The sequence below is a fragment of the Calonectris borealis genome, chromosome 14, assembly GCF_964195595.1.
Source record: "Calonectris borealis chromosome 14, bCalBor7.hap1.2, whole genome shotgun sequence".
NCBI lineage: Eukaryota > Metazoa > Chordata > Aves > Procellariiformes > Procellariidae > Calonectris > Calonectris borealis.
In genome coordinates, this window is record NC_134325.1 from 7,978,164 (window position 1) to 8,003,848 (window position 25,685).

The 25,685-nt window shown below is 40.5% G+C and overlaps 1 protein-coding gene across 8 annotated transcripts in view; it reads right to left on the minus strand.

Annotated features, from left to right (window-relative positions):
• Window positions 1-1,381: 1,381 nt before the first annotated feature.
• The window catches only part of RIC3 (RIC3 acetylcholine receptor chaperone), a 34,541-nt gene continuing 10,237 nt past the window's right edge, over window positions 1,382-25,685 (minus strand). The window contains exons 4-8 of one of the 8 annotated variants that reach the window (XR_012675739.1): window positions 24,379-24,472; window positions 24,105-24,164; window positions 18,238-18,386; window positions 15,897-17,131; window positions 1,382-13,583 (exon numbers count right to left, since the gene is read on the minus strand). Coding sequence is in view for 5 of the 8 variants with exons in the window: in XM_075163108.1 (XP_075019209.1) it covers window positions 16,641-17,131; window positions 18,238-18,386; window positions 24,105-24,164; window positions 24,379-24,472 (794 nt within the window). In the remaining 3 variants the exon portion in view is untranslated. Of the gene's footprint in view, window positions 17,132-18,237; window positions 18,387-24,104; window positions 24,165-24,378; window positions 24,473-25,685 lie in introns of all 8 variants that reach the window. The other 7 variants (XR_012675738.1, XR_012675737.1, XM_075163110.1 and 4 more) reach the window with 7 other exon arrangements.

Genomic DNA, 25,685 nt, shown 5'->3' on the forward strand with positions numbered 1-25,685 from the left:
CTGTGCACAACACTGTATCAAAGGAACTAAGTGCCTTCTGGTGCAAATATACGATCTGTTGGCTTTAGCAGCGGTGTTGGTTTAGGAAGGGTTATTTTTAACGCGGATCATAACAATGGTCTGACTCGCATCATGGCCCCACAGGGAATGGCACGAAAAGGAAACTCCTGTGCAGTGAGCTCCTGCACAAGGGTGAGAATGAGAGGCTGGGGAAAGGCAGAGAGTTCAGCTTCTTGGGACAGTTTTGCTGCCAGCACATTGTGTAACTTCACTCTCACTCCATGTTCTTCCCAGGCCTGGTATTTTTTTAACCTGTAAGCATGCCAGGAGGAAAGCGGTGACTCAAATTCCCATCATCTTAACAGAATCGTACAAGGACATCAGCCAACGAGCTGCTGAGGAAAAAATTCCCCACCGTAAATTGAGGTCACTAGAGGGGGATGTTAACCTGGGACTAAGAGGAATGAGGAGCTCTCATGAAATGTGGTTCAGTTACAATAGGATTTGTGCCTGGTGGCCTTTGCCAAAACCCTAATTCCTCACTGTTGTTGAGCAAGGTAGTGGGTTCTTTTGATTCACTTGACCATCGCCATCTGCTCCGAAAGCAGTTTCTTTTAATTTAGCATCTATATAATTTCTGATGGACACTTTCTGGTGAAGGGCACTACTGCATATCAATGCAAGGTGATATCACAGGTTTTCCAGCACATCTCCAAATTTTGTTTTCCTAACTTGGTAAAGTCGCAGCGGGTTCTGTCTTAACATACCAGTCACACTGAGATTACACAGTCCTCACAAAGTTCGATTTTCCTCCACACCAGCAATAAAGTCTTGGCACCAGTATATATTTTCAGAGATATATGCATACTAAAGTAACTGAGGAGTAGTTAGTGGCACACTCATATTAGTAGTAGCTTCTGCAGAGCCTGCATGTCAATGTGCAACAGGGCATAATCTTGTTTACTTAGTGTGACAAAGAATATAATGGCACCAAGCTGTGCATTTCCTTCACAGTGTTTGGATACAGTAGATTTAATATTATTTAAAATCCCAATATTGATGATTTTTTGCATCTGCTGTTGATTTTGGCAGAGAGTTGTAAACAAATTCCTTGCCTGAATTGCTTATAGGCAAATACTGCATGCTTTAATGAGAGTTCTTAATCTAACTTGTCACTCTGTTTACATCAAACAGTTTCTTCCTGGCCCTTTATCTAATTTTCTTCATCTCTGATGTTCTGTTCCTTCTCATTCTCTTCACAATCCCTTTATCTTTTCTTCAAGGATGTGCAACTCAAAAGTGTTTATTTTGACAATATTACTCAGTGATCTCTCCACAGATGAATAATGCCTACGGTGCACATCCAGTGATGCTCCTACAATAGAAGTCTTATCAGAGGGGTGAATTTGGCCCTTTGGCTTTTCAGTACAGTAAATTAACACATTAAAAGGTAGCAGATAAAAAGCTTGCCTAAAATATAATCAGAATTTTTCTCAGTAAACATTCAGTAACCAGAGTTTCCAAACCATTGGTTGCTAATCAATGAGCAGAGCTGTCCACAAGCCTGAAGGCAGACTGTTAGACAGATTCCCTTTGTAGTGCTGCCTTATTTTTTCCTTTTTCAAAAGGCTGAAAATCATCTTGTGAGCTGAATGTGTTGGTGCCCTAAAATAGAGGTTATTTTTTAGAAGCTAGACATCACTCCACTCCTTTTGTAGGATAATATATGGCACGTAAATGTCGTAGGCCATTGTTACAAATTCTGATGCTAAGAAGTCTATGCGAATGATTTTGTAATAATTACTGGGCAAATCTCTCACTATTCAAGTTGCCTTACAATAGTGCTGGAGTTCCCAGCCGGCTGTCCTCATGAGGTACTAGAACTGAAGGGGCTTTAGTGAAAAGGGCTCTGTAATAAAATCTGGTAGCTGCACAATCGAAAAACATTATTGTCGAGTCAAATGACACCACTGAGTTTTATCGGTCATGGTGAACCAATGCCATCAATTCGAACTTTATGGTTTTTTGCTCCCTTTTGATGAACAAAAGGAAGGCCTTGCAACAAGCAGAGACATCAGGGAGGTCTCTAGAAGTACTTAGCATTAGACCTACTTTTCTACCTATAAAAATCTTACCCCTGCCTGACTGCTGCCCATTAAAAAAAGAAGGAAATCAATCCAGTTCTTAGTATAGAAAATCACTCCCAGTTCTTGTATCTTAGCTTTTTACAAATTTTATTATAAATTTATTAGTGATTTCACATAAGGATACAACAAGGACTGGATGTCACACAGCAAACAAGAGTTCTTGCCCTGAAGAGATGATGACTCTAGACCAGTATCAGAATATTTTGTCTTTGATTATTTTAGTAGGATAGGACAGGGGGTTGCCTGGTGGTTTTGGCAGGGAGAGCTTCTCCTGACGTGTGGCAGAGGGAAGATCTGGGTTTGATCCTGTGGCACTCTAGCTAGTTCCCCCCTACTATCTCTCTTGCTTTGCAAGATTTTTCCTGATTTTAGAGAAGCATGTGCTTACCAATAAAATATCTTTGCTTGGCAAATGAGGACAGCATATGTGGTAAAACAGCAGTCACTTTTGTTAGAATTATGGGCTGATGACTCTTGGATTTCTCAAAAGGCCTCATTTTGATTACTAGAAGAAAGTAGTTTTATACATCCAAATCTTGCGCTAGAACTAATCTAACTGTAGATGCAGACTTCTCTTATGTGTGCTACTTAATGAAAACGGGTTTCTGTTGTTCTTCATGTATGAAATGTACCTTCCAGGGTTCTGCTCTGTCAGTGTTTGAAATTAATTATGTAGATACTTTTCAGTTCTTTCTGTTGCTCACCAAGGAACTAAGAAAAGGATTTGCACAACTATCTCGATGTTTTGGTACTTTGCTGTGAACTATAGCTCAGTAGCTGATACTCACAAACACCTGTATATTGGATGAAAATGCATTAAAACTTATTTTATATGTTGTATTTTATTTAACTGCCTAGAAATTTTAGATTCCTCTTTTTCAGTGAGGGCATGTTTATCCATACCTTCACTGAGAAGGCTTGAATTAACTGGATCTCTTGAAACTGTTTAATGGAACCCGTACACTGGTTTGCTAAATTGCTTTAGGAAGAGGACACAGTTCAGAAAAATTACGCTTACGTTTTTGAGAAGAAAACCCTTCCTATTCACTTTATAATCGGCTTACTCAGTAACACTGAAAGCTTATCGTGGTTTTATTTAAGTCTACAATGGCACTTTGAAAATTACTCTGACAAAAGCTTGCTAGCATGTGAACTGGAATGGAGTCCCACTTGAGAGTCAGAACCTAGCAAGTACCAGTGCATAGTCATGCATCTATTCTGTGCTTCGGTACGGCCTGCATGCAAAAAAAGTCCTGAAGAGTCACAGACCTGTCTTAAAATCAGCCTAATCGTTCAGGCTGTCCAACAGCTGTTAGAATACAGGCCTGGGGATCAGGTCACCTGGGTTTTAATCCCAACCGACTGTGTGACTTTGTGCAGATCTTGTAACCTCTTTGTGCCTCAGTTGTTGCAACAAGTTGAATGGAAATAATAGGTTTTGGACCTGCCTACGTCCCCGTTCTGCTGAGAGGCTTCTCAGGAGTGTTTTGAGGCTGGTGGATGGCAGGTGGTGTTGGCGTGCTAAGTATCCTATTTAATTCTCACTGAAGAACTGCAGTAAAATAGGAAAGTTTTCTGCCATCTATGTAGAAACTGAATAGCTAACAATCTCTTAGGATAAAATCTTGACACTGTTGAATTCTATGGAAATCTGTCAATGATTTAAGCAAGGCTTGAATTTTTTACCTTGTGTCAGTATTGGTCACTAAATGTGCAGAAAAAACAGTAAGGACAATCAATCTGATTTTGAGACTTTTCTGTCTCACAGTGATGTGGTGTTGGTTGTGTTTTAATTTGCACCATCAGTTGTTTTAAAACCATTATTCCTGAACACGTTGCAGTGGTTCAGTTAATGCAGCTGCCTATTTATGCTTTTATGTAGCAAACTGAGACAGTTGGTGATTGTGCTGCAAATTGCCTTTTTGTACTTTGGGTTTTTTTTTCTTGGATGTGACTCAGCTGTTCAAAACTGTTGTTACTGCAGACTTTGACTCTGTCACGCACATCTGATTTAAAAACAATGAGTCTCATGATTTATGACTACCTTTATACTCACATGGGATGTTTACAATGCAATCTGTTTCTCACATTTGACCCTGTATCTGTGGCTTCTTACTGAGGTTATCCCAGTTGGCACAATGCCATTAGAAGTATCAGTAGTTTATAAAGCGGACTCTCTCAAAGTAACAGAATGTAATTTATAAACATTTTTATAGATTTTAACATTAAAATCTAGCCGATTTTAATGCTTACAAATTGGGTGAAATTACAAGGAAATTATTTGCTCAAAATTTTCTCTCCTTAACCTTGTCTTGAAGTTTGAGCTCTCTTTTAAGCAGTAAGCTCCTGATCCTGCAGCTCCATCTGTGCAAGAAGAATACAGTGTGGCCTATGCAGACTGCCAGACTTTGGCTGCAGGAATCTGTCCGTGTGATCAGGACACAGTAAGTGATGGGATTTCCAAAGTCCTAACAAGAGTGCACTTCCTAATTCCCTTAGGCACTCTTGAACATCATGTAAGAAATCATGTACCTTTCCTATGTTGACTTACCAAATAACAGCAGGAATATTTTCACTCCCTTTGAATTTTTTTATATTTTTTTAACGACTATGCTTACTGTCTAGGCAAGTGTAATTTTAAGAGACATTTAGTCTTGAGGTCTTGGAAAATTATGTCATGAGATCGCTTATTTTGCCAGTGCAGAAAATCTCACAAGTACCCAAAACCAGGGTATGTTTTGTGACAGTGGGCTTTGGGCAAGGCTTATGCTATGAAGTTCAGTGTTCGAACAAGTTTGTGAGCTCTGGCACCTCGTAACAGGAGGTTTTCGTTCCAGACTGGGGACATCAGAAGATAACCCAATTATTACCATCCTGTTCTCTTCCCTAGGAAGAATCTCCTGTCCTCACTGGTTAGAAATAGAACTATACTGAACTTGATGTGTCTTTAAACATTGGTATTTTTTAGCTATTTTTAAAACGTTTTCAAAGATGTAGTTTGAGCTCAAAGGAAATAGTCTTTGAAGTAGCTATAGGTACCAAGTTGATTTTGTTGAGAGGCAGCTGCCTTTTCCAGCAATTTTCTCAGTTGACGTATAAGCAGTACTTGATAGTCCTGCTGGAAAAACATGACGTAGCTGTTATAATACGCTTTCCTTGGGTTTTGCCTTATGATACTGCTTTTTGTGCACCACTACGTTTATTTCTGAATGTCAGTACTTCCAGTGCTACACACAGATAGAGCAGTGTTTTCTACTAAAATCTCTGCCTCATCTGTCTCATAAAGTCTCATGCTGCCTTACATGTAGAGGTTTGGTATTTGATACTAAAATTAGAAACTTTTCATCTAATAAAAAACCAGGCTTTCTAGGTAAAGTTATTAACTTTTAGTGCTATGTGCCTGGATTGACAGAGGGCTTTTTTTCCAACCAGGAATCTTATTACTGGCAGAGTACTGTGTGCCATGAAACATCCCATGATACCCTGTTGCATCCTACATCTGGGACACAGCGTTAGGACCTGGTCCCAAGACACAGCCCTCTGTCAGCAAAATGGCACCACCTTCCTTTCTGGAGGGCTTTCTGTTGATACTTTTATGCTTTTATGAGTATCTTCCATCTTGGGGCCAATCTGTGATTAGGTTAGTAAATATCAGCCTCAAAAACATCCACAAACTAAAACCAACACAACGATGCTACACATCAGCTAGTAAAGCCTTACAACGGTCCAGGAGCAACAGGTAAGTAGTATTATCCTTTTAATGGCAGTGAAGCTGTGTTTTGCAGTTTATAAAAGCAAACAGATAAACAAACAAAGAGTTATTTTTAGAGCTGGCACTAGAACTAAGTTCTTAGTCCCCAAACCTGTGTTCTAGCTATTCCCATGGGTGACCAACTAGTAGGCAGAGGGTCTTTGTTTTGAACTTCACTGTGAAGACTGAACTGTTTCACTTCAGTTTGGAATACTGGAAAACCAAACCACATTACTACAGAAAGTTCTCATCAGGCAATTGAAATTACACTGAAATCAAGTTTCATGCATATTAATTGATGAGGATGGCCCAGGACAAACACGAGGGTGCTGTGCAAGTGTCAGGTACTGAAAAGTTGCTTAGCAAATAACTTAAATCAGGCCCACTGAATTTTCCTAAGTAAACTCCTAACTGTATTTACTTGGAGAGTCAGTGTTTTTTAATGTAGGCTGAAAAGATAAAAACGCTGTGTACTGTTAATTCTAACTTCTGGTTTAAAGTAGGGCTACAGCAGTGATGCTTACTCTTACAAGATTTGTAACAATGTGGTCTTAAAAAGCTGATTATGGAATATGGCTCTTCAACTATGATGGATTCTCAAGTTACTGAATTCAATGACACTGTGACAAGTTTTGTTGTTGTTGTTTTTCTTTTAAAAAAAAACAAACCTGTTTTCAAAAGCACTGGTTATTCTGTCTTTTGGACTACATAGCACAAGTCCATGAGGATGAATTCCTATTTGGTATCACTTCAAATACTTTCTTGCAAGTGGTAGATGCTTTTCAGCTTCTTAGTAATCTGTGTTACTATGATTTCCTTGTTTTGTTTTAAGCTCCCCGATTTTTTTTTTCCCATCTATAACTTTCTCGTTTCAAACATGTACAGGTTTTTCCATATGGGGACACTCCAGAAAGCTAAGTCAGTGAAACCTATAAAGTTAATGTCTGTGAATTAAAGTGTGTTAAATCCCTGTGTATATGTTCTCATTTCGAAGTAGGGTGGCCTTTAATTCCGGTTGCATAATCCTCAGTGGGGGTGTTCATCACACCGCGCAGTTCAAGGTTGTTGGTGAATTTTAAAGTGCAGAATAGGTTTCTGAACAAGATACTGGAGAACATATGTAAAGGGATTCACCTTTCCACATTCTCAGCGTGGCAATTACGACTTACGGTACAGATTTCTAACAGCTGGCTCCTTGAATTGTAGTTGCAAAGCTCAGCACCTACGCTCGTAGGGCACATTTCTGAAGTCCTCTTTTCCTACTGCAATGGTTTTCAGGCCTCTCTGATTTATTGCCACCTGGATGATGAATTTAAGCTTCCTGACAACAGTGTGCTTTCTTCTTTGGATTTTGTGGAAGCCAGGGACCTGGGGACTGTATGCTAAAAGCAACTGCTTTACTAGTATGGCAGAGCTTGCTGCTGGGAGCATGGTGTAAACAATGCCAGTATAACTAGGTTCATTTGTACAGTACCCATCAGAGATATGCTTGTTTGTCAGAATAATCTTCCTTTCTCTTTTCCTTCATTTATATCTGCCTGGATCTGGAGGATGAGAGCCCCTCTTAGCATTCATGCAAGCAGCCACCACGTAAGAAAAACACACACAACGCGTTTATTACAGAGGGGTTTACCACTAAGCAATGCAACTCTTACATGCGTACTGACGTCCCGCTATGTAACGGTGCATGGTTTTCCCCGTGCGCTCTTTCCCACCCTGTGTGCTTGTCACCAGTCGGGATACGGCTGCAAAGACACGCATGGAAGCTTAACTGCAGAACCAAAGCCATTAAGATACACCTCTCCTCATACTGAAGGAAGAGCTCCTCCTGAAGGCAAAAACTGGGACTTGTGGGTCTTTAAGTTATTTGAACTTTTCATGTGTTTGCATTGCAGATAAGAAGGTAACACTTTTTTATTGTACTTGCACTGTATTGAGCCCTAAGCCCAGAAAACACGCAATCCAAGGAGCGCAGTCACAGAGCAGCAAACAGGCTGCATTTACAGATGCGGCGGGGCTCCAGCGTGCAGGCAGGGCAGCAGCAGGTGCAGGGGAGGGCAGGAGCATGGGCGCGCTGCTCGGCATCGCCCGGGGCGGGCAACGCATTTCAGTAGTCACTGACAGACCATGATGGCCACTGGTTAGGTTGTGTTATATTGGCAAGAACTCTGCCCATACCACTTGTTTCTCTCCTGAACAGCTTGATTTATATGCAGATTTCTTCATGATGACATTTTCACCCATTTATTTCTATTTAGGGCCTAATCCAAAGCCGGCTGGTGTAACAAAGTTCCTTTCTAACTTCTGCTGTGTCTCCGAAATGCCACACTTGCATGTCTCTACAAGAGTCCTAATGTCTTCTTGTCTGTCTTTGTTTAAAAGAGACTTATCTGGGTCTCCAAAATTGGGCAGTATTGGCACGAATACTTCGGAACGGGGATTTGGAAGGGAGGCCAAATTTTGCTCTTACGTAGGTCCCATGAGGCCTGGTTCACTCCCAAAGGCCTATCGGTGAAGAAGTTGACCTTTTCTATTAAATGTGCCGTCAAATTCCATGATGTCATTACTGCAACTAAACAGGGCGTTTAGAAAAACAAAATGTTGCTCATAGTTGCCCATGTTTTAAGGGATAATACTGGATAACTGACCCTGCCGGGAATTAGCAAATCACGCAAGAAACAAGGTCTGTTAGAAATAAACCTTTTACACCGGGTTAGTGTAAAACACGTACGAAAAAAGACAAATATTGGAGCTTTGTTAATTCTGTTAGTATCTTAAAAGTGTAAAATTATTTTCTTGTGATTGAAACTAACAGTTTGTTTCAAATAAAAAATCCTGTACCCGGTGACAGGAAAATAAGGTCATCGGGAGGCTACGTGCAAAGCATAACGGGGCGGCACGTACATGCCCAGTACGGCAGGATTCGCAGTACTGGCAGTGGGTTGAATTGTAACTTCCCCAACATTTTCCAATGATGTTAGCTGTGCAAACATATGTGCTGTGCACACAAGCATGTCCATACGTATATAGTCTTAAAACACTTCCTTTGGTGATATCTGGGGATTACTCAGTCGTCTTTCCCACCGTTCACACTGACAGCATAAACCATGATATTCATTTGTCTTGTCGTTAATTATTACAAAATATCTTTAAAAAACGCTGTTATTTGAAACTCCTTTTAAAATAATTTTGAACAAGTCAAATCTTGCTGTGGAAAATACTTTTTCAAATTGTCTTAAATGCTCTCCATGTAAGTGCCTGTATCTATTACAGATAGCCCTCTGCTTTTCCTTTCTCCTTTGAGCTGACTTTTCAGTGGGATTGATCCATTCAGTGAGTCAATCCATACCCCACCATTACAAAACTGGGCCTTTTGTTTCTCCTTTTTGAATAATTTCTTATACTCAAGAGTAGGGGAACAAGGGAAAAAATATCTGTGGAGGATGTCGAACTAATGACAGTCTGAAAGATCCAGTGTTTGGAGCAGCTGTAGAAATACCCATTTTAGAATGTGTTGGGACTATATCTGCCTGTAAAGAAAAATACACCTTTGTTTCTGACATGTTTACTTAAACTTCAACAAGTAGAAAATGTAGATGCCACGTGAATGTTTCTGTCCCCATAAAATGAAAAAGCAGTTTAGTTAGGGTTTTTTAAATTTATTTTTATTCTCACAATAAACATCATCTAATGCATCTCTTTGCCTTTCTTAAATAAATCAATGGTATATGGTAGAATTTGAGTATGTTATGGTCTAGATTTCCTTTTCATTACATGGGGTTTCAAGAGTAGAGTTTTAATATCAAAATTCACAAAAAATGTCTTAATCTTGAGAAACCAGTCATGTTTTTTCAGAATGCCTGTAATATGTTATGCTTGTTTGCACACAAGACTGTCTTGACCTGTTTCTAGTAGTCAGGCATCTTATTTTTTGTTCTGACCTATATGGACTTTTAGATAAACCTGCAAGAATGTGCTTTTACAAAGTAATTTTTTTAAAGAAACCCTTTGGTATTCTGGAGTAAATGTATTTATTTATCAGTATGTGCAACGATTGATTTTTGTATTTTCACATAATTTACCTTGTGTATGTCATACAGGTTCCGACATTTGTCAATACAGAACACTGTGCAGAAATATTAAACTTAGTTTGTTTGAAACAACTATGTCTTTCCCTACCCAAGGTCAGAAATACCTTGATAAATTACCTACTGAGTATGCAGGTTATTTGACACAAGGAGTTTCCAGTGCTGTTTAAACTGTATTTTTATCTTTAATGCTAATATGAATTCAAAACAGAACACACAGCCATAGAAAGTTATACTATCAGGCCTGACTTTACCAGATCTGTAGTCATTTTCAGCCTGTAAGTTTTCTCAAACTGTGAGCTCAAAGACTTGAAATTGGTACACGCTGTAGAAACCTCCTCTTACCCATTTTCCTGAAGAGGACAGCGAGATTCCTGATGAACGCAGGCCGAGCAGACGCCCAGTTGTTTGCTGCCTTAGGTCCCTCCCGCCCGATGATCCTGTCCTGTTCCTGCTACCTCAGTGCTGTTGGCGGTGAGCTAAACCAACTCTTTCCAAGTCTGGCTGTTGTTAAGGACTGAATTTTTGGCCTGCTTATTTCTACCAAAATTAGTCTGGAGAATGGTCAGAGAAACTTGGGATGTAGTTCAGTAAGGACAAGAGCAAAGAACTATACTTAGGCAGGAATGATCAACTGCACAATTACAAATGTGTAAAAAGCTACTGGAAAGCAGAAGAGAAGCATCTCTGCTCCCTATCTCTGATAGACAGAACTGATTCAAACCGCGGTCAGGTTAGACATCAGAAAATTCTCTGCCTGCAAGGCTAGTGAACAGACCTTTTTATCCGAGAAACTTTCAGTGACAGGAGACACGCAGTTTCCTCTGCCAGGAACAATGTATGTTTGGGTAATCTTGCATTTTGACAGGTGGTTGATCACAACAGTAATTAGCAGCAGAGAGGAGGAGTGGGCTCTGGGCACTATCTACGCCATCCTGGGAAGATCAACTGAGGAAAATGAGCATATTGTCAGGTGCCTGTTTGCTCTCTAGGAATCTGTGTCCCCCCTGAAAACTGGTGAAGCTCCAAAGCTGAGAAAAATCATTTGACTAGACCAACCTTTCCAGCTGTATTTGTACACGGGATGCTCAGTCTGTCTGATCTGATGTTGCATTCATTTGCTTTGAAATATGTGGCTGGTATAAAACCATTGAAAAATAGATCATTTTCTAACTCTTACCTGGGTTCCCTTGTTCAATGTTTGTGATACATGAGGTTAGAAACAATATTTTTATTAGGATGTGCAAGTAAAAATCATTTAAATAGAGGATTATTGCACTACATTGTTCCGTGACCTCAAAGTTAATCATAATTTTCTTAATCACCTGCAGAAGGAAAGAATCCAACATATGAACACTAATTTCTAATGCAATGAGTTAGGTCATAAACTTCTTACATGTTTATCTGTTTTCCAAATACTATTTGATAAGGAATCCTCTTTACAGTATTTTTGGGGCCAGCACTGATCTTATACTTTGTACTTTTTTTCTGATTCCATGGAGTGCCTGAAATGATCTCTAACTATTAACAAATATCCAGGAAGAGTTAAGCCCTTTTGCGGGTTTTAAAATTTAGTTTTATCAGAATATTTAATTTAAACAACACACGTGTTGTTTCTTTTAGCTTTAATAAAAAGTATAGCCATTTAATTTGCTAGGTGGGAAACCTTGTAAGTAAAGGAGCACGTGCTTTTAATAAGCCTGACTGCTTCCACTGGGAGTCTACCTGAGCTTCTACAATTTTTTTCCAAAGTCCCAGGTTTGCTGATGTTCTGACCTATGATTTTGATTTACTAATAGAAGTTAAGTTCTTTGAGAATCCTGATTTTATTCAGGTATGTTCTTCTTCAGATCATGAATGCTCTCTGCTGAAAGGGAACAATTAAGAATGCTGGATACACCTGTGAGATGATCCTTTTCTAAAATGCCTCTCTAAATAGACATTTCTGTTACAGAGGGGGGAAAGCTGAAGCAAAGAGAGAAAAGGAAGTGTCATATAAACAGGAGGAATAGGCGTTTGAAGGCTGCTGGTAAGCTGCTGTACGAGGTATTCCTGGCTACATGCAGAGAGCACTTACTGGTACATGGGGTGGGGCTGTCAAGGCGATCTGGACCTCAGCTGAGATCTCTGACACCTGCACTAGTATCACTTTCTCCTGTTGGTGCTGCAAAGAAATACGAAGCCTTTAGCTCTGCCACAGGCATTAAAAGGAGTCCTAACAACCTGTCTCTGTATTAGTAGCAGAAAACTCACTGGGTTTTCATTTTGTTTTGTTTTTTAACTAGTGCTGTGATAGAATTATTTATCTTCTCACACTCCAGTGCAACGTGTGCTTGGTGTGTCTGTGGGGCCTGCCTTGGCCCACCAGACTAACTCCCAGGACACAACTGAATTCTGTAGTTACCTATGCTAAGGGGCCTGGAAAGAAATTCTGGACTTTTAGTTGTCTGCCAAAAATGACCTTTCAATAAGGACTGTGGGAGGCTGGAAGACAGCAAGGTCAAAAGCCAGACTGCACTTAGGAATTAAACTTTTGTTATTAATTGGGAAGCTTAGTATGTCACACACAAATGAATTGCTTGATATTTCTCTCACTGATACAGGCGAATGTAACTCTCAATGCCAAGTGGAGCAGCTCCAAAGGACACACTGATCGACACCAGGCGATAGCCTGCTGGTTAGGCCACCCTCGGGGGGACGCTGAGGTTGGCGGTCCTTGCTCCACATCACAGTGCGAGGATTTACAAACGCCTCCCACTACTGTAGTGAGAGTCCTCATTAATAGTGCAGGCTGCCTTTATCCAACAACAAAATTTGTGTGTGTCTTCATATTCAGTGCTGTATCAAGGTCTGGTCAAGCTGCTCACTCAGTAGAGAAACACTGGCCACCAAAAGGCCAATAGGAACGTTCATCTGCAGCCCACGTTTGTGGGTGTGAGAGTACAACGTGCACAAACAGCGACTCGCTGGGTATTGTCATGACTTGAGCTGTCCTTAGCAGCAAGAGTATTCAGATGCGCTCTGCAGTAGTCTTAAGATTATCACACTGGGGCATGGACTTTGTTATTCACGACCATTTACTACATTTTAGCTTCTTAAAGTATGAAAACAGCTGTTTAAAAACTCTACCTTGCACTTCATCAATAACACCACTTTTTCATGTTTACAATGCCTTGCGCAAAATTAAATGCACAAATTTGCCCAAATGCAAATGAAAATGGTGAGCTTTTAAAATTTCACATACCTTTCTAAGCAGCAGGAATTTAAAGTACATCAGAAGCACATATTTGTATAGACAGGTAAATTCTGTAAGTCCACACTTCTGTCGGCTGCAGTAGACCTGAGATGGCATCCTTGTTTCTCATGGCAATGGGTTGAACGATGGCCATATCTGCAGCACTGGTGGCATATGGGTATCACAGACCACTGGCAAGTAACAAGTAAGGGCTGTATCCTTGGCAAGTCCTGCAGCTGCATCAATCCGTCCAGCCTGACTATTTCTACAGAAGAATCAGAACTGTCCACCGTCCCATCCTTTGCACTCAGTCTCTCCACTCATGGGGCTTTTAGGAGTGTTTAAACAGCGCGAGCGTTGTTCTGGGAACAGAGGGATGGACAGGTGATGTTACTTGCAGTGGAATGAAGGCAGTCCTTTAGCAGCTGTCTTTGGTAGTAACGCATTCTCTAAATAAAATGCGGTATGCAGAAACGCTGCAGGTGTTGTAGAGGCGCAGCGGGGCTTCCCAGTGAAGAAAACACTAGCCCTGCTCCTAGAGAGAGGTCAAACTATGACATGGTTACAAGAGAAAGACTGTGTTGAGAGAGTCCAGAATGTGTTGAAACAAAACCAAAATAAACATTGGCTTACAAAATGATTAAAAAATAAATACACTCCTAATAAAACAGAGTAAGTATTCAACATGTTTTCTCTATTTTCTCTCTTCCTTTACTATGGACTAATTTTTGCAGTAGAAATTCTTTATAAATAACATAAGCAATGTAAACATCAGCCTACAGTTACAACCTGGAAAAACCACCAGCCAAAACAAAAGGCAAAGAGATCTTTCAAAGGCAGACACCCACTGAACAACAAACCCAACCTGAGTGTGTAGGGAAAGATGCTCTTTTTTTTTTTTTTTTTTTTTTTTCAAAAACACTCAAGATACACCCTGGTGATCTGGAAGACAGCTGGTCCACAGTGGTTACACACAGGTGTTGATAAACAGAAGATATGCATGGATTCAAATGAGCTGTCAATACACTTCTAGTACTTTCCAAGTCCCAGGGCTAATCATAGAATGATAAAATGGCTTGGGTTGGAAGGGACCTTTAAAGGTCATCTAGTCCAACCCCCCTGCAATGAGCAGGGGCATCTTCAACTAGATCAGGTTGCTCAGAGCCCCGTCCAACCTGACCTTGAATGTTTCCAGGGATGGGGCATCTACCACCTCTCCGGGCAACCTATGCCAGTGTTTCACCACCTTCATTGAAAAAAATTTCTTCCTTCTATCTAGTCTGAATCTACCCTCTTTCAGTTTAAAACCATTCCCCCTTGTCCTGTCACAACAGGCCCTGCTAAAAAGTCTGTCCCCATCTTTCTTATAAGGCCCCTTTAAGTACTGAAAGGATGCAATAAGGTCTCCCCAAAGCCTTCTCTTCTCCAGGATAAACAACTTCAACTCTCTCAGCCTTTCCTCATAGGAGAGGTTTTCCATCCCCCACATCATTTTCGTGGCCCTCCTCTGGACCCGCTCCAACAGGTCCATGTCTTCCTTGTGCTGAGGACTCCAGAGCTGGACGCAGGACTGCAGGTGGGGTCTCACCAGAGCAGAGGAGAGGGGCAGAATCGCCTCCCTCGACCTGCTGGCCACGCTTCTTTTGATGCAGCCCAGCATACGGTTGGCCTTCTGGGCTGCAAGTGCACATCATCATCTCATGTCCAGCTTTTCTCAATCCCTTCATCCCCCAGCCTGTTTTGATAGTGGGGGTTGCCCCGGACCCAGGTGCAGGACCTTGCACTTGGCCTTGTTGAACCTCATGAGGTTCACACGGGCCCACTTCTTCTCCTTGTCCAGGTCCCTCTGGATGGCATCCCGTCCCTCAGGCGTGTCAACCGCACCACTCAGCTTGGTGTCATCTGCAACTTGCTAAGGGTGCACTCGATCCCACTGTCTATGTCATTGATGAAGATATTAAACAGTACTGGTCCCAGTACGGATCTCTGAGGGACACCGCGCTGTTGACCACTACCCTCTGGATGCAACCATCTGGCCAGTTCCTCATCCATGGAACAGTCCATCCATCAAATCCATATCTCTCCAATTTAGAGAGAGGGATGTTGTGGGGGACCGTGCCAAAGGCCTTACAGAGGTCCAGAGAGACGACATCTGTAGCCCTTCCCATGTCCACTGATGTAGTCACTCTATCATAGAAGGCCACTAGGTTGGTCAGGCAGGACTTGCCCTTGGTGAAGCCATGCTGGCTGTCTCGAATCACCTCCCTATCCTCCATGTAGAATAGACTAGACTAGACTAGACTATTTCAGTTGGAAGGAACTGACAGTGATCATCTAGCCCAACTGCCTGACCAATTCAGGGCTGACCAAATAAGTTAAAGCATGGTATTAAGGGCATTGTTGAAATGCCTCTTAAAACATAGACAGGCCTGGGGCATCGACCACCTCTCTAGGAAGCCTGTTGCAGTGTTTGACCACCCTCTCGGTAAAGAAATGCTTCCTAATGAAGCTAATGGCAGGTACGGCGGCAGGGTTTCTTTTCAGACCGAGGTTCACCATTGCTCTCTTCTCTACTTTTAAGGACAAACCTTCTCACTGCTTTTTTTTTCTTAATCCTCAGGAATATTTTTAGTGTTCCTCTCTAATACAAATTATGGTCCAATTCCTGCACTCACCTGGGAGTTTCACCAAGACGTTTCACCATGGCTAAGGCAAAGACAAAGAACAAACTCGTAACGCTTCAGTCTTGCTCACGCTCTTCCTGGAACACAACACAGATTAGGCTACTGGTCCTGCAGCATGGAATAAGCTGGGAAATAGGCTGTGGGTTTGGGTAGCATATGAATTTTGTGGGCTGCAGTGACAACAGCTTCTTGGGCGTACAGCAGCAATGACACAGTTGTGTGTGTGACTATGGTCTGTTCTGCTGATCAGTTAACATTCAGGTAAGAGGAAGAAGGCATACTTTCTCCTCCACCTTCCTGGTAATCTCACAAACATATATATGGATTTAATTAATTTTCATAACTGGTAGCACACAAACAGATGTTTTTGAGAAAGTCAGAAGAGACATTTGGTTAACTCTGGGATGACAAAGGGCAAAACCAAGGACTGTTTCTTCAGAATCGGAAAGGAAAGAATCACAAATATCTGAACTGAATAATCTGCTCCAAGATACCAGTCTCCAAAAAGCAAGGACAAAGCGCCGTTGGCAACATCATGGTAAGCCATGACAAGACTGCATGAAAGAGGGCATTGGCTTCCAGTTCAGGTAGATGATGTGACCAATTGTCACCATGGGAATGAAACTGGTACAAGGAGATGAACACAGAGAAGTCTTCATAGGGAACAAAAAACACACAAATGACGGTTTATGACCTCTACCTTCACCATCTAGATAACATCCACTGTTGTCCCTATTACTCAAGTCCTTTTGTGTTGCGCTTTCTCAGTGTGCCTGTTTCATCTGAATCACTGGCTTTTTGCTTTTTCCATGCTGTATTTTTATTTTCTGACTCCACAGACAGGTCCTCTTGGGTTGACTCTTCTGCTTCACTGCAGCTCTCACAGTGGAATCCAGCATTCTCCGCTACGACAGCAGGATCATCATCCTCGTAACAACAGCAGCACCCCTCAATGCTTTGGCTGTGATGAAGGTCCCTCTCCTCTTCACTGATGCCAGTTACCACATCCTTTTTCTGCATTAAATCATGACCTCCCCGTCCCATGGTGACATCAGTTAGCAGGGTTTCATTGCACAGATGCTCCTCATCTTCCATGTCCTCCACTCTTTCTGCCAGCTCTTCTGCAGAGGGCTGGCTCAGGTCAGGGTAATCTACAAGGATTGTGTCCTGTTTGCGCTTGAAGCAATCAGAATTATCATAGACAGGGTAGGTCTCTTCTGGATAACCTTAGGAATAAAGCGATATGCAGCTTGAAGTGTTACCAGCATTTAAAAGTAGTACTGACTTCAGTGATGGATGCACAAGTTTGTTAGCACTGCCAGTACAAGTGTCACCTATTTAATGCCATGTATATGTCACAGTATCAAACCCATGGCAAGAATGTGCAAAACATGACTTCTTGGGAGATGATTAGAAAACGCCACTTATTTGTAGGGAGCAAGGATATCAACCCTGACTTTCAGGAGTGAATATCTGAGCTTTCCTGAAAGCTATGGGAACTAACAGGTGAAAATTGCATGTCTTAGATCCTTAAATAGATTCTTTTTTTTTGTTTCTGTCTACAGATTGACTGATTCATGTTTTGAAGACTTCAGCTATAAACAGCATTATTTATAAAGTTGAAAAAACAGATATGTCAATGACTTTGTGCATTTCATTTTAGAAAATGCATCATGAACTTGACTTAAGAAAACAGAGCTGGAGGCCACTGTTTATGCTTTGTGTTTTGGATCATTTTTGAAAGCTTCTTAAAGAGCAAGGAATTAAGTCTGCATTTAAAATTATGACAGTGAGCAGCTCAACTAGGATATCTTGAAAACACATTTATGTAACAAGTAAACACCAAGGAACAGAAAGGACATTAAAATAAAGAATTTTTAAAAGACAGACTTCCTGGAGTTGACTTTTACAACATTGGAGCAAACAAAGAATGACTAATCAAAAGTAAAAACTGTAAGTTATCCAAAACATATCGATTCTGATTTCCAAGGGTTTTATGATTTTGCATGAAATCTAGCCCAGCAAAGAAAGGGAAAGATATAAACCTACAGCAGCCAAGACCCAGCAGCAGATGGAGCATATGTGAATATTCATATGCCACTTTTGGCAGCAGATAGTGTAGTGTTTACACTAAAGGAAATGCTGGATGCCTCAAAATCTATTTTCTTTCTATTATGGTTGGGAAAACAAACCACCTCTTGCAAAGTTTTGAAAACTGACTTCTGAAAAGGAAGGATAAAGTTAACAGAAAATTTTGAAAGGATCTGGGAGTGTCAGTAATCCTTATTCAATTTTTCTCATCAGGGTAATGGTAAGAAAGGCTCTTGCTTACCTTCCCAGTCCTCCATGTAAGGAGCTTCTTCAGCTTCCTTCTCAGGAGAGATGCCATCTATGAATTTTCCTTCTTTCATAACTCTAGTAATTTCTCGGAGCTGCTGAAGTAACCTTTTTTCCTGGTCTGTTGTAACATTTTGCGTCCTGCTAGAAAATATTAGACACCAGAATTCAGCCCACTATTATTACAAACTATTAACAGAGTTTGAACCCAACTGTTTGGTCCATCTCTGCAGCACAGTCTGAAGAAACCTGGATGCAGTGTGATCCCTATTCAACATCTGCATGTGGTCAGCACTTCAGCACAGTATAAAGGTTTACCCATTTATCCAGGAAGTCTGCAAACTTAAGCAGGTAAAGGAAGCCAGGTACAGCCAATGGGAGAGCAAGACAGAAGTGACACACAAGCAAGAGTTACGGTACAAAAGGCACTACAGAAATTTCTGGCCTTTTAGAAGTGTTAGGTGAGAATTAGAAGGCCATACCTTTATAAGGCATTATAAGAAAATGTAATCCAGAACCTATGCTACATTTAAAACAACTTGTGGGGCTGATCAAAATGTCTCACACAGACATCATTCTCAAGAGTCTAATGATCCCTAGTTATGACCCTTAAAGGTATGAAAATTGCAAGGCCTCATTAAGAAGTATCAGTTGGACAGATCATCATGCTATTATAGAGAGTCAACAATGCTGCCTGGTAGGGACGTGGGGGGAGAAGCAGGAAGGAAGATTTTAAAATGAAAAGAAGGTGTTACATTTAACTTTAAATTGCCCTTCAGAAGCAGAGGGAGAGTGGGAGAGGACAGAGATTTTTATCAGATTAAAAGCAAACTATAATTTTGACTGGTTCTACACTGGTGATCCTAGTAATTACTACTGCTCAGGTAACACAATTACTTACTGTTGTAACAAAAATGCTTCCAACAGATAAGATCATGTAGTCATTACGTGTTATTTTCTCTGGGAAAAAAACCAGTCTCCTAAAAATCTTATGGACAGTAAAGAAGTATTTGGAGGGTGGTGATCTGAGCTCTAACTAACTAACTCAGTAGAATAAGAAAGACACTGGCTGTACTTAGGGGTGAAAATGGTGCTGACTGTTCTGCTTGTTTCATCTTGAGTTTCAAGCTGTTCTTGAGCAGATGTTTGATCTCTGTGTAGGTGTCAGTTCAAGCCTCTCAGGGGACGGAAGCACTACCCTGGCTCTCTTTTGAATCTGGCTGTGTTTTAGGCAGGATCTATTGCTCCTAGTTACTCAGAGAGGGTGGCCCTCGGCATGCACAGAATGCTGAACTGTAGGCGGTAGGTGGGGTCAGACAGATGATCTTTGGCGATCTCGAGACCATCAGATAGACAGATAATTGCCAAGATTAGACAGCTGCTCAGTGAATCTTAGGGGTGAGGTGGGAAAAGAGGAGCTGGAAACAGAGTAATGATTTTGGATTTAGGTGATTAGTATCTACCTAAACCTTGTTTCAGGTACCTGAATTCTCATAAACCTGAGAACTTGCAGTGTCCATCTTCAGCTTTTCCTCTATCTGTCGTGACTAGAGCAGCACTTTAATAGGTACTTTGTGCTACTCTACATATATGGGAATGATGGTGACACGATAGTTACTCAACTAAAGGCAGCAAAGTCATACTGGTTTAAAGCCAAAGAAATCAGCATCATACTGCTGGTTTGTGCGATGGTGATCGAAGTGCTGACCCTGGGCTAGATTTTGTGCACAGCTGCACACACAGTTGTCTGTAACTGAACTTACCTCAGGAGCAGGCCCACTGGTTTCATTAGCAGCTACCCAGATTAAACTGTTTGACTGAGATCACGAGGCTAAACATCACTTCTCTGCGCTCCCCTGAGGGGCACTCTGCCCCACAGTTTGAAAAGCTGATAGGTCCCAATGCTATATGGAGGTTGCCCTGAGTCCCCTCAAGTTGAGGTGGCAGTTTGTTCCACAGAACAAGTGATGGTGTGAGACAGCGTTTTCTCAAAAGCTACATGCAGATGTAGAATTTGAGATGTGAATGAAGAGGCACAGAAAAAGAAATGGTTTCATCAGCTAGTTGCCTTTGACAGAAGCTGTAATAGAACTGCCAAACTAATCCTCCTTTTATAGACAGAAGTGTATGTAATTTGGGTATCAATCACCTGGATAAAGACAGAGAGGCCTGTCTGTTTAGCACAATGGGGAGATATGCTAGCTGAGAAAAAAGGATCAATCAATGCAGCTGCATCACTGTGGCATTTCATATAGGAAAATTCCTAATATGCTGGATGCTCTCATTAGAAAGCACTACTGTCTTATTGCAACACAAGGTCTCTGCATTTCAGAGTATTCCTCCTCCGGATACCTTGCTTAAAAGATAAATTTCCCTGTAGAGAGGGAGAAACCGAAGCCCATGTACTACTTCTACTTCATTTAAGGCCTCTAGGAAGACTTACTGCAGGATGCTGGCAGTGTATAAGACATCTGGCTGCCTACATACGGGAGATTTACCAGGGTCTAATGCACTTATGAATACTAAGAGGACAACAGATGCAGAAGGTTTACAGTGTAAGAAAAGGTCATTATTTTTGCTCTGTGTGTTTGTAGCTCCAACATAGCTATTACTTTTCATAGTGGCAATGCTTACGTTTTGTAGAGTCCCAAAATGCTCACTAACAGGTAAAATAAAGGTTTCTTATTCTTACACTGAGATCAGAACATTTCCTAAAGAGTTCTCATGACTGCAGTGAAAATCCACAATCTAACATGGTATCTCAGGCATGTCAACCAGTATTTTTTTGCTTCATGATCTTAAAATAATCACTATTAAAATGCAGCTATAGCCCAAAAATGGCACCCCAGAGAGTGGGGGTTCCATATCACATTTGCTTAGTTTATGGTAAAAAGGTAAGTTTTTCGAATTGACAGCCTGGTAAACAGGACTTTAAAAACAGTTAAATAATCAAGCTGCATTATTTCTACCTCTTACCTAATTATGAGAAATTAGGACTTTTTGTACAAGAAAGTATTGTACAATACTTCCATTGAGAAAAATATTTACAAGTATTCTTCAATTTAAAGTGGTTTCAAAATACCAAACTTCACAGACAGTGATGAAAAGAATATGGGTAAGATATATCTGTGGTATATCTGTGAGAATGGGTAGGGAAATCTCTTGTACCCATTATATCACTGTCCCGACATTGAAACACTCTGCTAAAAGCCTGGAAGAAAGCAGTATGCATGCTTTTAATGCAGAGCACCCTATATAACCATCAATCAAGTCTTTATTTCTGAATCATCAAATTCCCAGCAAGGCTCCTCATCTCTGCTGAGAGATATTGGACTATAAAGGTCTACATTTGGAAACTGAGGTCCCCTTAGTGATAGGATGTGATGATAAATTACAAAACTGTATAATTTAAATTTATAACCTGTTGAAAAAAGAGGTGGGAAGAGTGCTAGATCTTCTCAGAGCTGGGAATCATTATATCCTTAGATTCTACATACTACCCATTTAAGTGTGTGCATAGGTAACAATTATCTTTGTCCATCTCTCAGTTTAGGTTTGGTTACGTTGCTGAGGACCTGGCCAGGTAGTTCTTTCTTCCTCTTGCTTTCTTTACCTTGCTTCTAGTCCTTGCTAATGCATACTAGGCCTTATTAAAAGTATCCGTACTTGTACTTTTTTAAAGTTTTGCATTTCTGCAAGGGGGTTTCTGTACTTAAGGCTGTAGCAATTCCAACTGGTATGCTGGTTTGGAAGGAAGTCTCTTTGGTTGGTTTGGAGGTTGGTCTTCAAGCCTCATAAAAAAAAAGCAAATCCAAGTTTCTGCCTGCCTACCTTCTACAACACAGGGCTGGATAATACTAGCTATCCCATCTGAGAAAACCAGCTAATAGTACTGAAAGGTCTTCCAGCCTCACTTCACTCAAATGCTTTTGAAAGAAAAAGAAATGAGCAGGACAAGCCACAGAAAGAAAACAACACGTACACTTGCTACAGAAGAAAGCAGAATAAAATCACACAGCACAGTATGTATTACTCCTTTGAAACAGGATTTCTTTCTATGGTATAGCATTATCTGAGAATAAACTGTCCTTCCAAACTCATCCGGATTTCAAAAGCAATGTTTTTTTGAAGAAAATATACAAAATTAGAATGTCTTTGGTTTCTAAGAATCTTCACCAGACGGAGAAAGCCAGGATGAATCCTGGAGCAGTTCAGCCGGGAAGAGAACACTCCTGAAGTATAGTGAGAGGACATGAGCTCAGACCTCAGCACTATTACAAACACTGTGCGTTATTGTGATACATCGGTTTTTGTGACAATGCAAAATACGTCCTCTAGTTTGGTTACTAATACTTCATTTGGCAGGCTGGGAGCCGCTTTGCCATATCTAGTATAATGGGCCACGGTCTCACCTGGGGTCTTTCAGCATTAGTTTAAATTTGATACCAGTTATTTCTTTCTCTGACTTTTCTGTTGTACGGATTTCTGTTTAACTGCGTATTAATAAATGGAGCTCAAGTCATTTTTGCTCTCTTCCTCTTTCCTTTTCATTTAAATCTATCAACATCCAGACTGAATAAGCCTAGCACTGTACTCCGTGCTCTAATTACACTTTCTAACCATACATTTTATTTTAAGACATTCATCCAGTATTACTGAACTTCATGAGTATCACAGTGTAGATTAAGAAAGCTTCAAAGTCTGGGCGTATTTGAAAAACAGCTATTTGCTCCATCTAGAGGTGCTTTTCCCCTTCTCTTTAAAGAGGCCACATACAAAATTCTTTATTAGATGCAGATGCTGATTTCCCATGAAGCCTTTAGTCCATCTATATAAATAGTTTGGTTGAACAAAGCAGGGAAGTTCTACTGAATAAAGGTTCTGAGCCAATAACAGAGAGTGGAACAAATACTGGATCAGATCCTAAACTCATTTTCTCAGTAAAATATATCCTATCCTGAGAGTCAGCACAATATCTGGGCAGCTCATAAGCCTGTTTCTGGCAGCTTAAAGGTACGCGTAGAGCATAGTGTTAGCTCTCCAAAACAGAGATGAGTAATAGTCAAAATAGTATCCTTCTGTTTCACTAACAAAACCAGGGCAGCGTAGGGGTTCTCCCGCTGGAACCTGGCCTAACACAGGCAAGCTTGGCACCTTGTCTTGTTGAGTCGAGTGCAGCCGCAGTACAGGGCACGGTGCAAAGTGGGCAAAACTATACACTCAAAGAGAATGCGGTCTGAAGCATACAGGAACATAACGTGCAAGTTCGGCACAGAATTGTTCCTACAGAATGGGTTAAAACAGGCATTGACTGATCCAGACAAAGTTAACACGCGTTACAACCTGAACAGCTATCTCTTTTGCTTGCAAACATCACCTTAATATTCATGGTATTTAAATTTTCAAATACTGCAGTTATGCATTGCCTTATTGATCTGTTGTTACACTCCTTATGAAAAACATAGATTTGTTTCCAGTGTTTCTTTATAATGTAGAATAGTGATCTCAGATTTATAGCAAACATTAATAAACATAATAAATTTTTAAATCCTGATTTTACAACTCTTTTTTTCTTTTCTATTTAGAAGCAAATGCATGGATTTACTGGTTAGAGGGTGGAACTAAGTTATGGAATCAGATTATTATACAATTCTGCCCTTAAAGAAATATTTTATGGATATTCTAACAGGCATTTACACAAATTATAACAGCATTTCTATTTCGAAAAATAATCCATACAACTGGAAAATAACATAAAACAAATGGGTCTCTTAGGAATCATTCATAATATTCTTTGGTCACATAAGACAGGTTGTTTTATAGACTTTAAACGTAGATGTTTTATTTTCTGTTTACACATACCTGTAATTATCTTTCAAATAACGCACTGTACAAAGGGGGAAGGTAGGGATAGTTGCTTTTCTGTTTACGGAAAATGAAGTTGGAAAAAATGATTTATTTTAAATATAGATGCTGAAAATAGAAAAACTGCAGAACAAAAAGTGTGATGTGTAAAATCAAATTTATACAATTTGAAGTAGTAATAAAAATGCTATTTTAATATAGCCAATGTAAGAAAGTTTAATTTCTAATCAGAGCAGAATCTCTCCTTAAAATGCTGTAATTTCAAACATACCTGTCGCAGTTAGGTCCTACTCTGTTGATTAATTTTTCCATAGCTTCTTCTGTCTCTCTCAGTTTTTCCTGGAGTTGAGTGAGCTCATAGTCAGCTGTAAAACAAAAAATCCCAAGATCTGTCAGTAGAAGCTTTGAAATGTATCCCTGTCCCATTATCACAGGTAGCATATGCTGTACCAAGCCAAACTGGCTGTGAGGAAACTAAAACATGCAGTTTGAAGAGTTCTACCTACTTTTCCTGGTATAAGAAGGTGAAGACTATTGCAATGGTAAGAGGACACACAGAAAGCACCTTATTTCAAAGGCTCCTGAGCAACCTCCCAATAAGCAGAGTGAGTGGGCCACTGTAAATGCCCTGGAGATTAAAGTTAGTCTACTGCAGAATTAATAGTTCTCATGGAATTTCTGTTAAGTCTTTGGGAACAGAGACAAAAGGTCACTTGAGCATTTTCTAACGAGTCTAAGGTTTGAGAAACCACATCTTTAACAAAGAGAATAAAGTTCATGGGCTTGATAGCATCCAACTCTGCACAGGTATGCCAGGGTAGGCAATGAGTGCTAACGGTCTGCCAGGCTTACTGGGATGAACAACAGCTAGCCAGATGGTGTCTGTCTGGGGAGCAAAGCACGGTATTTCCATGGCTGCACTTTTTTCAAAAGATGTATCCTTGTTTGGCTTTTGTAGCTCACGCTCAAAATCCTATAGCTGAGAATTCATTGTTCCCAACTGCAGAACAAAATGAAACCAGGCTGGGTTAGTTACATATTCAGCTGCTACAGGCACACCCATTTAAGCAGCACAAAGGCACAATGGAACTGCGACATAGTAGGAATGGAGAAAGCCATCCACAAACATCCTGCTTTTGGGAATATCTCTATTCTGCAGAGAATGTCATTACTTAATGTATCACTGATGCCATTATTTTGCATGTCTGAGACTTTAAAAATAGGGGAAGGGAAATTGGTAAAGAGAAAGGAAGTTACTCCCTCCAAGTCACTATGTAAGTGGTTCCTTGTCCAGCGACTTGTGCCCTGCTCTGCTACAGCTTGCAAAGAATGCTTTAGGAATACAAACAAAGAGCTCTAGAAAAAGGCAGAATAATTTTCATCACTAGTTCTTTGGGTTATAATGACGGTAAATATTTAACTTACTGCAAAGTCAGTTTCCCTTACCAAGCATTAGAGAAAAAAATACAATTACCGTTGCTAATAAATTGCACAAAATTGCCAGGCACAATGCAGTACAAGTGCACTGAAAATACAATCTATAGCACCAAGTACATTAGGTATTCCTAATATACGCAT